This window comes from Galeopterus variegatus, unplaced genomic scaffold, assembly GCF_000696425.1.
Source record: "Galeopterus variegatus unplaced genomic scaffold, G_variegatus-3.0.2 Scaffold157, whole genome shotgun sequence".
Lineage (NCBI taxonomy): Eukaryota > Metazoa > Chordata > Mammalia > Dermoptera > Cynocephalidae > Galeopterus > Galeopterus variegatus.
Window position 1 is genome coordinate 358,894 of NW_007726268.1, and position 14,586 is coordinate 373,479.

The 14,586-nt window shown below is 50.0% G+C and overlaps 2 protein-coding genes across 2 annotated transcripts in view; both read left to right on the plus strand.

Moving 5' to 3' along the window:
• Window positions 1-1,045: 1,045 nt before the first annotated feature.
• Window positions 1,046-2,170, plus strand: LOC103608866 (neuroendocrine secretory protein 55). Its single transcript, XM_008593267.1, has 2 exons — window positions 1,046-1,234; window positions 1,329-2,170. The coding sequence occupies exon 2, from the start codon at window positions 1,402-1,404 to the stop codon at window positions 2,155-2,157; it is 756 nt and encodes a 251-aa protein (XP_008591489.1). The 5' UTR covers window positions 1,046-1,234; window positions 1,329-1,401; the 3' UTR covers window positions 2,158-2,170.
• GNAS (GNAS complex locus) overlaps window positions 2,157-14,586 on the plus strand; it is a 65,334-nt gene continuing 52,904 nt past the window's right edge. Inside the window, exon 1 of the mRNA XM_008593235.1 lies at window positions 2,157-2,199. Within this exon, the coding sequence (XP_008591457.1) occupies window positions 2,157-2,199 (43 nt within the window). The remainder of the gene's footprint in view (window positions 2,200-14,586) is intronic.

A 14,586-nucleotide genomic window follows, 5' to 3' on the forward strand; every position in this document is an offset into this window, starting at 1 on the left:
GAGCAGAATTCATGCTGGATTAAACAATGTTGGTGGGTAAGGAGGGCTTCTGCATGATTTAATGTTCCGATTGACAGCAGACTGATCCTAAATATCCTTTCCTCAGTACAAGATTTTTTTTGTTCACTACTCTACCTCCAGCACCTACAACAGAGCTTGGCATGTGGTAGGCACTCAATGACTATTTGTTCAATGAATTACCTTTTTAAAACCGTAAGAAACAGCTTCGAGGGGCATCCAGTGAGGATTCCATGAAAGCTGACCACCCTGGACAGCCCCATGGGGCAGAGAAGTGTATGAATCGACTAAGTGCGGAAAAGCCTTCCCTAAACTAGTGCTCTCAGCTCGGGTCTGTCTTCCAATGCAGTCCTCAGGTAGACAGAGCTCATGACGGTCCACCATGGGTCTGCAGCCTTGCAAACCACTACCTCACCGTGGGGGCCCTTCTTAAGGAAAGTGCTTATTTGTCCACGAGGTAATTAGCCAGATGAGACTGCACCAGGAGTGTATTTTTTGGAAACTTTTCTAATTACAGTCACTACAACGGATCTGCCAAAGGTGGTTTCATGATTAATGACTGCCTGAGGTTACCATCCTCAAACTATTAAGCCCTTGGAAAGTGCCCGGGGCTGGATCCTTAATGCTCATGCACAGCCCCTGATTTCCCCGAATATTTGCAGTTCTGCGGGCTGGTTGTTAGCTGCTTCGGGCCTGTGCTCACCTCACGCATAATCTTGGAGAAGTCGGAGAGGGGTACGGAACCCATGGGGCACGGGCGCCCAGCTGCCCAAGTACTCTAACTGGTGACTTGCTCGCCTGCTAGCTCGTTGGTACCCGCCAGGACCCCAGCTGATGCTTCGCCCAGATCCTTTCAAACAAGGTTCCCTCCTGCCACCTGCCGGTCCACTAGGGTCTACGCCACGGGCTCGGCGCCACAGCGCAGCCCGCGGAGAGGCGGCCCCCCCTTCCTACTGCACATGCCCGGCAGAAGTCCGGGCGCGCAACTTCGCAGAACCTCACCGCCCCGTCTCTCCTCGCCTCAGTCTCCTCTTTCCTCTCCCAGGCGAGAGGACCAGCAGAGGCACCTCTCCCGGGTCTTAGACTGCAGAGCCTAAGACTCAGCGAGAGGAGCCCCGGAGGGGACAGACCTTTTTTCCCCTTTCCCATCCCTTATTTTGCTCAGAGAGGCAAGAAGAGGCGCGGAGCTTTAGAAAGTTCCTTAGTGGTCAGGAAGGTAGGTGATTCCCTTTTTCTCCTCATACCGAGGTGGGGCTGGGGTCTCTGGACCCAGCTTCTCACCTCACAAGGTGCACCTTTTTGGGTTCCAGCAGCCAATGCGCATCGGAGCCGCTCTCGGCAGGGCCAGAGGGCGGGTCGGGTTCTCTGCGTGCGCCTAGGAGGATGGATCGGAGGTCCCGGTCTCAGCAGTGGCGCCGAGCTCGCCACAATTACAACGACCTGTGCCCACCCATCGGCCGCCGCGCAGCCACCGCGCTCCTCTGGCTCTCCTGCTCCATCGCGCTCCTCCGCGCCCTTGCCACCTCCAACGCCCGGGCTCAGCAGCGCGCGGCTGCCCAGCAGCGCCGGAGCTTCCTTAACGCCCACCACCGCTCCGGCGCCCAGGTATTTCCCGAGCCCTCCGACTCCGACTCTGACCACGAGCACGAGGAAGCAGACCTTGAGCTGTCCCTCCCGGAGTGCCTAGAGTACGAGGAACAGTTTGACTACGAGACCGAGACCGAAACCGAGTCCGAAATCGAGTCCGAGACCGACTTCGAGACTGAGCCTGAGACCGCCCCCGCCACTGAGCCCGAGACCGAGCCAGAAGACGAGCGCGGCCCCTTGGTGCCCAAGCGCCCCACCTTCGGCCAATCTCTCAACGCCCAATCTCTCACCGAGCGTCTGCACGCTCTGAAGTTGCAAAGCCCCAACGCCTCCCCAAGTCGCGCGCCGCCCAGCACTCAGGAGCCCCAGAGCCCCAGTGAGGGGGAGGAGCCCAAGCCCGAGGATAAGGATCCGCGGGACCCCGAAGAGTCTGAGGAGCCCAAGAAGGAGGAGAAGAAGCAGCGCCGCTGCAAGCCGAAGAAGCCTACCCGCCGCGACCCGTCCCCGGAGTCCCCTTCCAAAAGGGGACCCATCCCCATCCGGCGTCACTAATGGAGGACGCCGTCCAGATTCTCCTTGTTTTCATGGATTCAGGTTAGTCGCCCAACGCTAAACTGGGGACCCTGGGGGCGATGTGGGAGCGGCGGGAGAAAGGAAAGGTGAAGGAAAAAACAGGTTAGGAGCAAGGTGGGAAGATAGCGGGCTCAGCTAGCCAGGCCGGGAGCTGGGGGAGTGGGGAGGTGGCAAGAGCTCCCCCAAATCTCCTCAGGACAGAGGGGCGCCCCGGTGGCTAAAGGTTTGTTGGACGGCGGGGTGCTCTGTGCGCCCCGCTAGAGACAACCTGAGGTCTCCGAGCTGGTGCCCCGGACGCGCGACTGAAGCCCGAGCGCGCCCCAGGTTTCGAGCTGCACGCCCAGACGGCACTGGTAAGTCACTTGTATTATGCACTTTCTTTCCTGCTAGAAAGACTAGTTGGCCTCCACAGGCACCCGAAATGTGGTTCGGAGGTGCGCACGCCAACTTTCGCGATTCGAGAGCGGCCACGCTGTAGCGACACTGTTGCAATGTGCGGAAAAGTAATCAGAATCGGATTGGGCGAGAACTCCGGAGACTACCTGCTCCGGAGGGAAGTCGCACAGGCGCGCGGTGCTTAAGAGACTCAGAGCCTGGAGCCCAGGTCCTGGCGCTGTCAATTTGGAGCCGCGGGACCTCGGTGCCAGTGCCCCCCGCTCTCGTGCACCAGTCTTGGCCGCCACCGCCTGCTTCTGGGCGCTCGCAGGGCCAGAAACTGCCGCAAAGACCGTGCGCACCTGCCTGTGCGCCCCAGAGCCGACTTCTGGCCAGCGGGAGGCTCACCGCAAATCGCTGGTACTTGGAAGGCAGGCGGGGAAGGTACGGGAGCATTTGGGGGTGCCCCTACGGGCTACCAGGGTTGGTTGCGCTGGTTTGGTCACGTCGGGGCATGGCCAACCTTTCGGCACAGCTGGTCAGGCTGCGGGGCTGGATACAGCTTGGCTGGAGAGGTCCTGGGCTGTTTGCGTAAGGGCCTGGAGGCGGGAGAGAGGGGGTAAGCCAGGGGAAAGGTAAAGCGGAACAAGGAACAGGATGGAGAGGGGTCGCATCCATCACCAGGACACCGTACAATGCGTTTCCAAAGAGCGCGGCACTCTCCGAGCTGGGGAAAAGGTGTTGGATCTGGCGCCAGTCCTTGGGCGACCAGTGGATAGGGGGCAGGGGTCTGCGGCTTCGGCAGCTTCGGGGAGGGGAGGCGGTGCGCTCCGGCCATTTTCAGCTCGCTCGTGTGGAGCTAAGTTTGGAATCTTTAACCTGGAGGGGAAACTGCTCTGGTGACCCATCACAAAATCAGCCGCAAGCCGGTAACGCACCTTCCGCACGGAAAGCGTGCTCCTCTCGCCAATCCTGGGGGGGGAGGGGGGGGAGTTCATAAGTGAAAAGTATTTACAAAACCTCACCTGATTTGGAAATTAATCCTTTTTTCTGGTGCTCGCGCGTCTCGTTTTGCGCCGGCTTGTTATTCTGATGAGAATGATTTGGGGGAAAAGTAAAGTGTTTAGAAGGCTTGAAATGAAAGATGGTCGCGTTCTTGAACTCCTAAGAAAAGGATAGTGCTAGAAGGAAAACACTTTAAATCTTTTTTCCAAGACCTCTTCCCTAGGAAACGCATCGCGGCCCCCCAGAACTTAGTTATGCTGGGTTGCAGCGCTGACTAGCCATAGTTGGACGCCTTTGTGGTCTTCAGTAGTAAATGTGGGGCAGGCGGTTTGTTAGTAAGGGGCTTCCTGCGGCAGCATGTTGGTGTCAGAAGTCTGGAGGCTGCCAAGGATCTGCAGAGGGGCCAGGCATGCCCTGTTTTTGGCTTGAAACCATGAAAATGCCTACGTGAAATGCAGCTCTCCTAAGTTGAAATTTCTACTTAATGCAAACAATGATGGTGTGCTCCTTTCTGCGACATTAAGTGTTGTGTTTTCCTCTGGTAATGTCTTAGTAGTCTGAGTTCATCAAGCAAAAGGTCGTTACTGAACAGGCGAGAGAAGCCAGGGGTTTTGTTGGATTTTTTGGTGTGCTTTTCAGCGTGGGGGCTATCTTCACAGATTAAGTAGTATGGGGAACCGGTTTTTCCACAGAGCTAGGTTTTTCATTAGAAAAACTAGCATGTTGCAGGATGAATAAACAAGTTTTTAAAAAGTCCTTGGTGCCTAGCCCACACCACACACGGGGCTTGCTCTGTTTTTTAAAACAAAATTCTGCACATGGGGAGGCCAGCTTCCTTTACTGTTAAGCAATACCCCAGGTTCATATATGTAGGGGCGGGGGGTGGGGTGGGGTGCCAATCTAGGAACACACAAATAGTTTGCTGTCTTTGAGAAACTGTCTTCCATAAACTACCTCTGAGTCGAAGTAGAGGACATACATATAGCCCAATTGTGAAAACCTGTTACCCACTGGCAAACACCCTCCCCCACTCAGTGCCCCTCCTCCAACCTCCCTCTTTCCACTTATTCCAGGGTGGAAAAGCAACTGAGGAATATACCAAACCCCCAGGAAAGCGTTTGCGACCCACCCTGAGGAGAGGGGATTTTACTATATAGATTCTTCAAACCTCTTTCAGCCTGAGACATGGGTGTTTGGCTGCCTTCCTTTTCCAGAAACATTTCTAGCAAGTTCTCCAAGCATTCCCCACTCTCTAGTCTCCCAAATGGCCCTTTGTCTCACCCTGCTAAGCTAGGGTTAGCATTTGAATGGGCTCCTTTGCCTTTTTACAGAGGTGGGATCTGTTGAGTGAGGATTTGCTCTCAAAAAAATTTTTAGGTGTCACAATTGGGTGGGTGCTGCTGGCCTCTAGTTGGTAGAAGCCATGGATGTCCTAAACATCCTATGTTGCAAAGAACAGCCCCCACAAAAAAGGAATTATCCAGCCCAAAATGTCGTTAGAGTTCAGGTTGAGAAATCCTGCTGTAAAGGAATATATGGTTAAATGACATTTTGTCTTTCAAGTTATATTAGCAAAAACTTAATTGAATCTATAGCAGATGACTAGGTCTTTTTGCATTTAAATAATCCTTACTAGAATGTGTTACTGTCATAAAAATATATGCTGTATTAGAGTTTGTTTTATTTCATTTTGTTTTACTTTATTTTGTTAGAATAATGGCTAGGTGTTCCATGTAGGTGTATATGGAAACGTAAAGTGCCATGTTACATGTGACTTAAGCTAAATAGAATCCACATGGCTTTTACTAAGAAATTGATTAAAATACCTCAAATTCTTTCAAACCTATTTTTGTCTTATGTTGCTGTTTCTGGTCTTACGGCTTATTGAACCTCTCCAAAATCAAATTACTGGTTGATCCATAATTATACAGTTGTTATGTAAATGTTTCTTCATCTTTAAGGTAAGGTGAAATGTAGAGTTGGTGGAAAGCTTTTTGTCAAGGGAAAATCTTTTAACTAAAAGACAGGAATGATGGAATTCATTGATAGAGTATGTTGGGGTTTTGTTTGTTTGTTTGTTTGTTTGTTTTTGGCAGCTGGCTGGTCCAGGGACCTGAACACTTGATCTTGGTGTTACAGTACTGCGCTCTAATCAATTGAGCTAACTGGCCAGCCAATAGAGTATGTTTTTAAATGAGAGAGATCACATAAAGGCCACCTGTCAGGCGTATTTTTCCGAGATGAATTTAAATCAGAATAAAATTTAATTTAGAGTTAAATTTCTTAAAAAGTAATTTCACCGGGCTGGCCCGTGGCTCACTCGGGAGAGTGTGGTGCTTATAACACCAAGGCCCCGGGTTTGGATCCTTGGGCTGGCCCGTGGCTCACTCGGGAGAGTGTGATGCTTATAACACCAAGGCCCCGGGTTCGGATCCCATATAGGGATGGCCGGTTAGCTCACTGGGTGAGCGTGGTGCTGACAACACCAAGTCAAGGGTTAAGATCCCCTTACCGGTCATCTTTAAAAAAATAAAAATAAAAAATCAAGCATTGGGAATTTTAAAGTTTGCAATTGTTTAAAACATTGTTTCGTTAATGTATTAGAAGCTTTTTACCCCTGGAATTGCTTACAGCCCTTTACTTTTTAGCCTTCATTTTTAGCAGCTGTGAGAGAAGGCTTAATGAGGAAGAAAGCTGAAACTTCAGTGTTGGTAAGAATGAGTTTCTTTTTTAAAAAAAATAATCTGCATGGATTTTACTCAATTTATCTGTATTATCACTGCTCTTCAAGAAGAGGGAACCTACTGAGCAGAAACCATGGTGTGGGGAAAACATGTCCCTTAAACAGGAAGGTGACCTATAACAAAAAACAAATCACTGAAATCAAATTCAGCTTCCAGAGGCCAGTGATGTCATGTGCCAGTTCAAGTGCTGCCCTTCTCTAAAAAACTGTCCAGCACAGGGGATGAGATTCTCAAATTACATCTTTAATCCCCATGTTCCAGAATGAGGAATGGAATTTCTCATCCTGCTGTGGGGTTTTGACATTAATGACTGTTTCCTTAATCTGATGCCCGGGACATGGGTAGCAGGATCTAAGACAAAGGCTCTGGGCTAGCCCAGGCTGCTTCTAGCCCTGGGCCTGCCAAGAGGCCTTGGGTCAGACCTGCATCACTCTGCCTCAGTTTCTTCTAAAATGAAATAGCTGAATCAAATGTTCCTTTTATCCCTTTCAGCTCCAAATGTGTGCAGGTTGATCAGTTTAAGAAGCCTGGAGTTGCCGAATTTGCCTCTGTCAATAATTTTAACTCTATTGGAGCCCAAAAGATCTCAAAAGTTGATCAAATAAAAGTCACCAGCTGTGAAGAAATCTGTTTTGTGTTGGTCTACTGTCAATTTTGTCAAATCTGTTTTTCAACTGGTGGCAAAAATGGTTAAAAGAGCTAGAAAATGCAGAGTTCTTTCCCTAAACTTAAGAGCAGTATTTAGTGCTTGTTTTATGTGTGTTTGGTTTCCCCCACCTTCCCTCTCTGATCTTACTGCCTGAAAACAAGCTTTTCAGGGCAGGAGCAGGCAGCAGGGTGAGGTACTGTAGGACTACTGCAGCCTAGAGATGCTGCCTGCTGTAGGAGACAGCAGACTGATGGGAACACTGGTTAGGTGACCACAAGTGTTTACATGTATTATTTGGTAACAGTTTTAAGTGTCCCAATTGGGCTAGACCTAGGAAAATGGCTTACAGGCTGCAGCTAGTCAAGATAAACCTGTTTTCTCAAGCTTTTTTTTTCATTATCACTCCCCACATCCCTAGGAGCTTTTTTCCCAGGCAGTTTTTTTCTTAGTTGCCCCTCCCCCAACATTTTAATACCACAGATATATAGATATACTATATCATCTGTTTACATACTACAGGACCTTGTAACAGCTAAGGTGTTTTTTGCATATACCCCCTGCCCTCTAAAAAAACAATTTTGCCTCCATTGCAAATGCATGGGATAAACAAAATGATGTCTCACAAAAAAACCAAAACAAAAAACCTGGTTCTGTCAAATTAAGCGATTTAGCATCCCATTTTTGTTTTATAATCTAACCTTTTATTTATTTATTTATTTATTTTTGCCACATATGAAAAGACCACACACGCACCTGAGGGTACTTCAAAAAGTTTGTGGAAAAATGGAATTAAAAGATAATGTGAATCTTTCCGTGAACTTTTTGAAGACCGCTTATCTAGGCTGAATTTTTACTGGTGTTTGTTTTCCATTTTTAAAGAAATATTATTATGAGTTTGTTTTTTTCAAAAGCCCCTGCTAGTTATGCTACACCGAGTGCTAGTGCCTGGTTAATTCACACAGCAGAGAAGCCAGAGTAAACAGCCTAGTGACTTAATTCTCCCAAGGCCAAGAGTCTGCAGTGTGGGGCCATGGTCACCTGTTGACAGCACTCAGCCAACAGAGGAGCTGGCACCATGACACCCTCCAACTGCAAACTATTCCCGGGTAGAATTGGGTAGGCTGCCTTCCCAGCTTCAAGTGTTTATTCCATGGGCTTATTTTAGGGTGAGCGTGCTACAAATTAGCAGGGGGACATGGCTATCAGAAAGACCAGGGTAAGCCTAGCAGTGTGGCCAGTGGGTAGGTGGAGGCAGTAATGTGTGGGCAGATTTGAGGAAGAAAAAGGAAAAAGTTGGGGATCACAGAAAAAAAAAAAAGGAAGATGTGGGCAGATAAGAGAACACCCAGGAAGGAACAGAAGATAAGATTTAGAAATGGGGGAGGGGTGTCAAAAAGCCAGTCAATTTTAGGGCTATAAAGAGCAGTTTAAAGGTATAAAGAGAGACTCTGGGGGCAAAAGGTTCAGGGCACATTCAGTGGCAGGCTCCAAACACCTGATGGCCGGAGGTTAGAACAAGGTACAATGAGGGGCAGACGTCACCTCAGCATTAGGAAGAGCATTTTTAATAGCCAGAGATGGCACGGGGGGGCCACCAATGACAATCTCAGATCAGCCACCTTTAAAGGGGTTGCTGTCCCCCTGAGAGTCTTTTATAGACCTGGCACAGAAATTTCAGTGTCATAGGTGCAGTGGAGTTTTCATAAACGGGGCCACCAATGACAATCTCAGATCAGCCACCTTTAAAGGGGTTGCTGTCCCCCTGAGTCTTTTATAGACCTGGCACAGAAATTTCAGTGTCATAGGTGCAGTGGAGTTTTCATAAAAGTACCCCAATTGTTTCAACCAAACAAAGATTTTACATCTAGGAATGTAGTTTTTTAGTACAAATCCTAAGCCTTGGATTTCAGTTTAGGGAAAGGCTGCTCTTCGAGGTCCCTGCTCTCAAACTTGAGGGGTGAGGGGCACAGGGCCACAGACTGACAGCCAGACGAAGATGACAAGTTTCTCCTCCCCCCAGTGAGAGCTGGTTTCTGAGTGTCCTGGTTTATGTTACTATCTCAATTAGATTTCATTAGGAAAATTTACTCTGGGTAATTGAGGTTGTACAAAAAGGTGAAATATACCATTCCCCTTACACTCAAGCAACATTGCCCAGAAGCCCCCATGGTGCCTGGAATTTCCACCATGAATTACAGAAATTTTAAACGGCACTTCCACTAAAGCCAAATTTATCTTCCAAGTCTCCCTCTCACCCTCCCAGCTCCCACTTCTGCCTGTCTTATTAGTCCCTTTAACGTGATGCTATTCATTTTTTCTAGAATGGCCATTTCTCCCCACAAATTCTCTGCTGCATCATCGCCTAGTCTGTAGGAGGAAGCCACAACCTAGTTTGGGCAACCATAGAGAGAATGCCTGTGCCCACTGAGCAAGCCCAGGTAGTCAGATGACAGCATGCCCAGCTGAAGCATAACTTGGAGCACTTCTGAGAAGAGGGCTGCTGTGCGGCAGCTAGGGAGCTGGGGGGAGGGGGGTCTGAATTCATGGTGGGGGCTTGCTAATCTGAACAGAAAAAGTATTTTCATAAATGCTGTTTCCACCACCTTTAATATCAGCCCTGCATCTGCACCTACCCTTGTACCCTGCCTAGGCCATTTGAGACATCTCCCCTTCAGTCGGCACTGGCCAGCAACAGCCCATCACACAGATCCTTCTGCAGTATGCTGCTGCTGCCGCCTCTGCTGGCCGAGGCTGGCAGGGGAGATGCTGGGAGGGCAGAGAATGGCAGCAGCAAGTCTTAATTGAACAGTAATTAATTGAACAGCTTCAGAGTCTTATTGCTACCCAGTCAACACTCAGAAAACATTTGTCACTTGTAGGCTGAGAAACTTAATGGCTGCCTGAATTCCCCCTTCTGTGTTCTCTTTCTGCTGCTGCCTTTTCCTCACAGCTGGTAAAAACATCCTCCTTTTCCTCATGTGAAAGAGACCCAATGACAACTAATGGCATGAATGAGCTGCAGAGAAGGTTCTGCAAACTGCCCCCTCTCCCAAAGACACAGACCAAAAGGAAAATGACTGCCAAAAAAGATGGTTTTCCTGGTTTCTGCTCCCTCTCAAGGGACCCTCTTCTACTTCACTTTCTCTTTTTTGGCTACAGGGATGAACCAAGAAAGCTGAGAGGCAGCTACTTAAAATTGGGATGTGTTTTGTACTTTTGGCAATGAGTAAGAATCCCAAAGTGTAAGTGTAAACACTAAACACAATCAGTTGTTGATTATAACATCGTGGCGGTGTCAATATAGTGGTGAAACTAAGTTTGGGAAGCCCAGGGCACCGTCCCTGCAGGTGGTAATTGTGCTAGAATGATGCTGTTCAGAGAGTCAGCAGTGAAGAAATACATTCTTTCCATTTGGGGTTACTTATTTACAAAAAGCCACTGATTTGCTACCTGTGGTACCTGGGCCATTTGGTCTGAACAGGCTGACTTTCTTCAGAATGTAAAGTTTAATGGAAACATGAGTAGTGTCTCCCATTCCTTTCTAAATTCATCAAGTGTAGAAAATGTGTCATTTTTAAGTAGGCACAATTTTCAAGAAACCATCACCTGGGTTTTGACAGCCAGTTCCGCCTTCCTCTAATTGACACATCCTCTCATTGCAGCCCTTCACTCTAGCACATTCCCCATCAGAACTGGCACATGGCTTTTGTCCTTCATCCCGACTTAGCCTTTTCTCAGCACTAGCTTATCTTGACTTCCTCTTCCTTAGCTGCATGGGCTCATTCATTGACTTTCCTTCCTTGTTTCTGTCAAATATTTGCCTCTTCCCCTCATGCAAATCTGTCCAGAACTGGAAATCTATATTTCAGTTACTTTGCTATTATACATTTATGAGGGCAGATCCTAGGAAAAATGCCCCTGGTGGTTTTAGACCCCAGACCAGGTTGCCCACCAACGCCCAGCACTGCCCATCTCCATCCAGGTCAAGGCCATGTTTCTGTCTTGAGCTAACAAGACTGCCAGCCCTCAGCAGGCTCGCCAGACAATCCAACCAATCAAGGTGACCCCCAGTTAGCCCACTAGCTGATCACCCCCAGCTCTTACCATACTGGCTCCCTCAGGTCCCTGTGGCCTCGCCACCCAGCCGTCTTTCAGGTTAGCTTCTCAAACATGTGGCCACACTCTGGGGTCTCTCAAGCCCCACTGCTGATGTACAGTGGAGTTTCAGCTCTTAGCCCCACTCACCCAAGTAATCTGGGGTTTTCATATTCCAGTAGCCAGTCACTACAGAGAAACAGTGAAAAAAATGGGGGGGACATCAGGGTTAAATACTGGTATTTGTTCTTCCTGGTCCTAATTTACCTTTAAATGAAGGCAATTCCTATTCAAGTCTAAGGGTCCTTTCTCAGTGTATAGCAGGTGATTTTCAACTGGGGGTGATTTTGCCCCCCAGAGGACATTTGGCAAAATCTAAAGACATTTTTGGTTGTTACAACTAAGGGGATGCTACTGGCATCTAGTGGGTAGAGGCTGGGGATGCTGCTCAGCAATTTCCAGTGCACAGGACAGTCGCAACAAAGAATTACCTGGCCCAAAATGTCACCAACGCAGAGGCTAAGAATCCATGCTCTAGGTTACATTGCTGACTGGTTCTGAAACCCTCTCCTCTGGTGTGCTCCCACTTCTCCCTTGTGAGCCCTCCCTGCTCTTTCCCGTCCAGTACTCCAATCGTTCAAGATTCTATCTCCAAATATATTTCTCTCCTGGAGGGTTTTATCTGATCCAGTGTTCTCGTGTCTTAATAAGGGTGATTGCCAATTTGAATTTATGGTCTCTATCTACCTTTTTTCTAAATTTCAGACCCTTCCTCCCAAATAATGGGCTGTAAAAATCTCCATCCCAATTCCCCATCCTTTCTTCAACTCTGCCATGTCTAAAACTAAATTGGTCCCGCTAGCACGCCAACACCTCTCCAGCTCCTCCCCCAACTTCCCTATCCTGTTCCTAGTGTTCCATCATCCAGGTGCCAAACTTTGGGTCCTCCACCTTTTGTGTCTTTCTAGCACAAAAGTTGCTAGAGGGTCCTTTGGGGAACTTCGCTCCTCCCCAGCCCCCTCCTTCAGTCTTCCTGCACTATCTAGGTCCCTTCCTTAAAGGTCATGGCCAGACCCAACCTCCCTTGTGTGTAACCCCTTTCCTTTGTTCTTTTCTTCAGGACCATCCACATTGCTTCTACCTTTCCTAGATCTAGGTTCAAATCCTCACTTGCAGGATAAACTTGCAACATCCTCTCCATTTGCTACTAAAATAGCCTCAGAAGTGCTTTGCCCTGAGACTCCATGGTATCATCAAAGAAATTTTATCCAGTTTTAACTGCCTTTTTGTTTCCTACCATTGGATCCTTTGTTCGTGGTAGACAAATCTCACCCCCTCCCCCCACCCTCCAGTTCACAGCCAAGGCGGCTATCTTTACACGGAGGCCCATTTGAAACGCCATTTTCTCCATCAACACTTCTAGGGTCCCCCCCAATTCGAGGTCCTTTCTTTGATTTTTATGCTGCTGTATCTTTAGGATGGGGTGCTGGTATGCGCCCAACCTATATCCCCTCAATGCATGTGCTCTCCTGGCAAAGAACCATAATCAATTCGAGGTCCTTTCTTTGATTTTTATGCTGCTGTATCTTTAGGATGGGGGGCTGGTATGCGCCCAACCTATATCCCCTCAATGCATGTGCTCTCCTGGCAAAGAACCATAATAGCAGAAAGAATCTTGAACGAAGGGGTCCTACAAGCCCAGGAGAATGTTGAACAAAGAGACCCTGGCTCCGTCCTTCCATGAATGGTGCTTTGGGGGTGAGCACGAGGCCTGGCGAGAGCAAACCATCCCTTTGGGGCCCCATCGTGGCGTCCCTGGGGCTCCAACCCACACGTCTACTGACCTTCCGCTTCTGCAGGGCTCAGCATCCCTGGGGCCTCAACTCCTTATCCATCGTGGGCTGTTCCTCTGCATCGGGGCAGTGAGAGCAGGACCTCACGGTCCTGGCTCACTACCCCCAGGCCCTGGAAATCTTCTTTCTCCTCGCCTCGCCCCAGTGGCAGCCCCCTCTGTTGAGTAGGTTAGCCCACGGCCATCGACGAGCCCAAGGGTTGGCTCCTGCGAGCCCCCGACCTCCTCACCCAGACTGCGAAGTGTGGTGTCGGAAAGAGTGACCCCACGGCGCTAGCGGTGCTCGTGGCCTTCCAGGCCTGGCCACCATACACCCGCCCACCGACGGCTTCCAACCACCCAAGCTGCACCTCTTCGGCGTTCCAACGCGGCGCCCCCTATTGGACCTCCCACCCATATCCGGTTTCCGGTGCGACACCCCCCTGCTCATTCGCCAGGCAGCCTTGATTGGCATGACCCCAGCCCAATGGTTGACCCAGGGCTGGGGTCGGAGGGGAAAGAGTTGATTGTTAGGACCTAGTTGGACCATTCAGTGGATGCCCGAATGGTTAAGCCATTACCCGTGGGGGTAGTTGGCCAAAGTTTGAACCAAAGTTTAGTGTTGGCATCTGGAAGTGTGTAACCCATAGAGCTAAGGTGAGATGCCTCTGGAAGGCCCTAAATGTTACCCAGGATCTGACTTTGTCAGCTTTTCTTGGCGCAGCGCCGTCACATGGATGGTAGATGCAGGGGGGCAATGCTCTATGGCTGTGGTACCCTGGTTCTAGGAGGGATACAATCAACTTAATGTAATCCAACCGGACAGTGATTCGCCCGCATGCGGCTAGTGTACAGCGATCCGCGCGGTGCGCCCTGCTTGCCGCAGCTCACCCCGTGTAACTCATCCGGCCACCACTCCCCCAGGTTTTGTAGGCAAGGTGACCACATGCCCCCTGCCCAGGTGCTCTCACCGGTCCGCGTCACCTGCTGGCGATGTTGACCCGATGCGCGCGTGCGGGGGTTTACTTGACCCTCAGCAGCAACCCCGCCCCCGGGCTCAAATTCCTCCGTAGACCCCAGACCCAAAGCAGTGCGCACGCACGGTCTGAGCCCACCAGTTGGTGTGCATATTTTCTCCCCAGCTGGCTCCGAGCCCACAGCGGCACGGAACTGGAGCGCAGCCGGGCGGGCGACCGCTGGGTTTATGGCCGGGTTTAGAGTCGTCTCGGCAGGCTCTAGCAATAGAAAAGTAAAGTGGCTGCCCCAGGATACTCATAGCAAGGGGAGAAGGGCTGGAAGGGGTACAGATAGAGGAGAGGGGAGCTGACTGACCGACCCTGCAGCTGGCGCCTGAGGCATGGAACAGCGCACCTCGGCAGCTATAGCCTGCGCGGCAAGGTGTTTGTGAGTTCTGCGTGCACAGGGTTATCCAGTCTCTGAGACCCCCCCCCCCAAACGACTATAAACCCCAACCGAAATCTCCTTTAACCTTTCCCCAGAGTGGTAGGACCCCCAGAACTCTGAGACCTGCACTCTGTGGGGTCCCCTTGTGCGGTCCCCCATCGTTGCCACCTGGGGGGGGGGGTTGCTGATCTATCCACAGTGCGCATCTGAGACCCTCTTATTCTACTGCGTCACCATACACATAAACGGGAGAGCCCTGACTGCGCCACCCTAGGCCACTGCGGAGACCCCCCCCCCCCCCCGGG

Bases quoted from the DNA above. Each gene is read 5' to 3' on its own strand.
- LOC103608866 (XM_008593267.1), top strand. From the start codon at position 1,402: ATGGATCGGAGGTCCCGGTCTCAGCAGTGGCGCCGAGCTCGCCACAAT.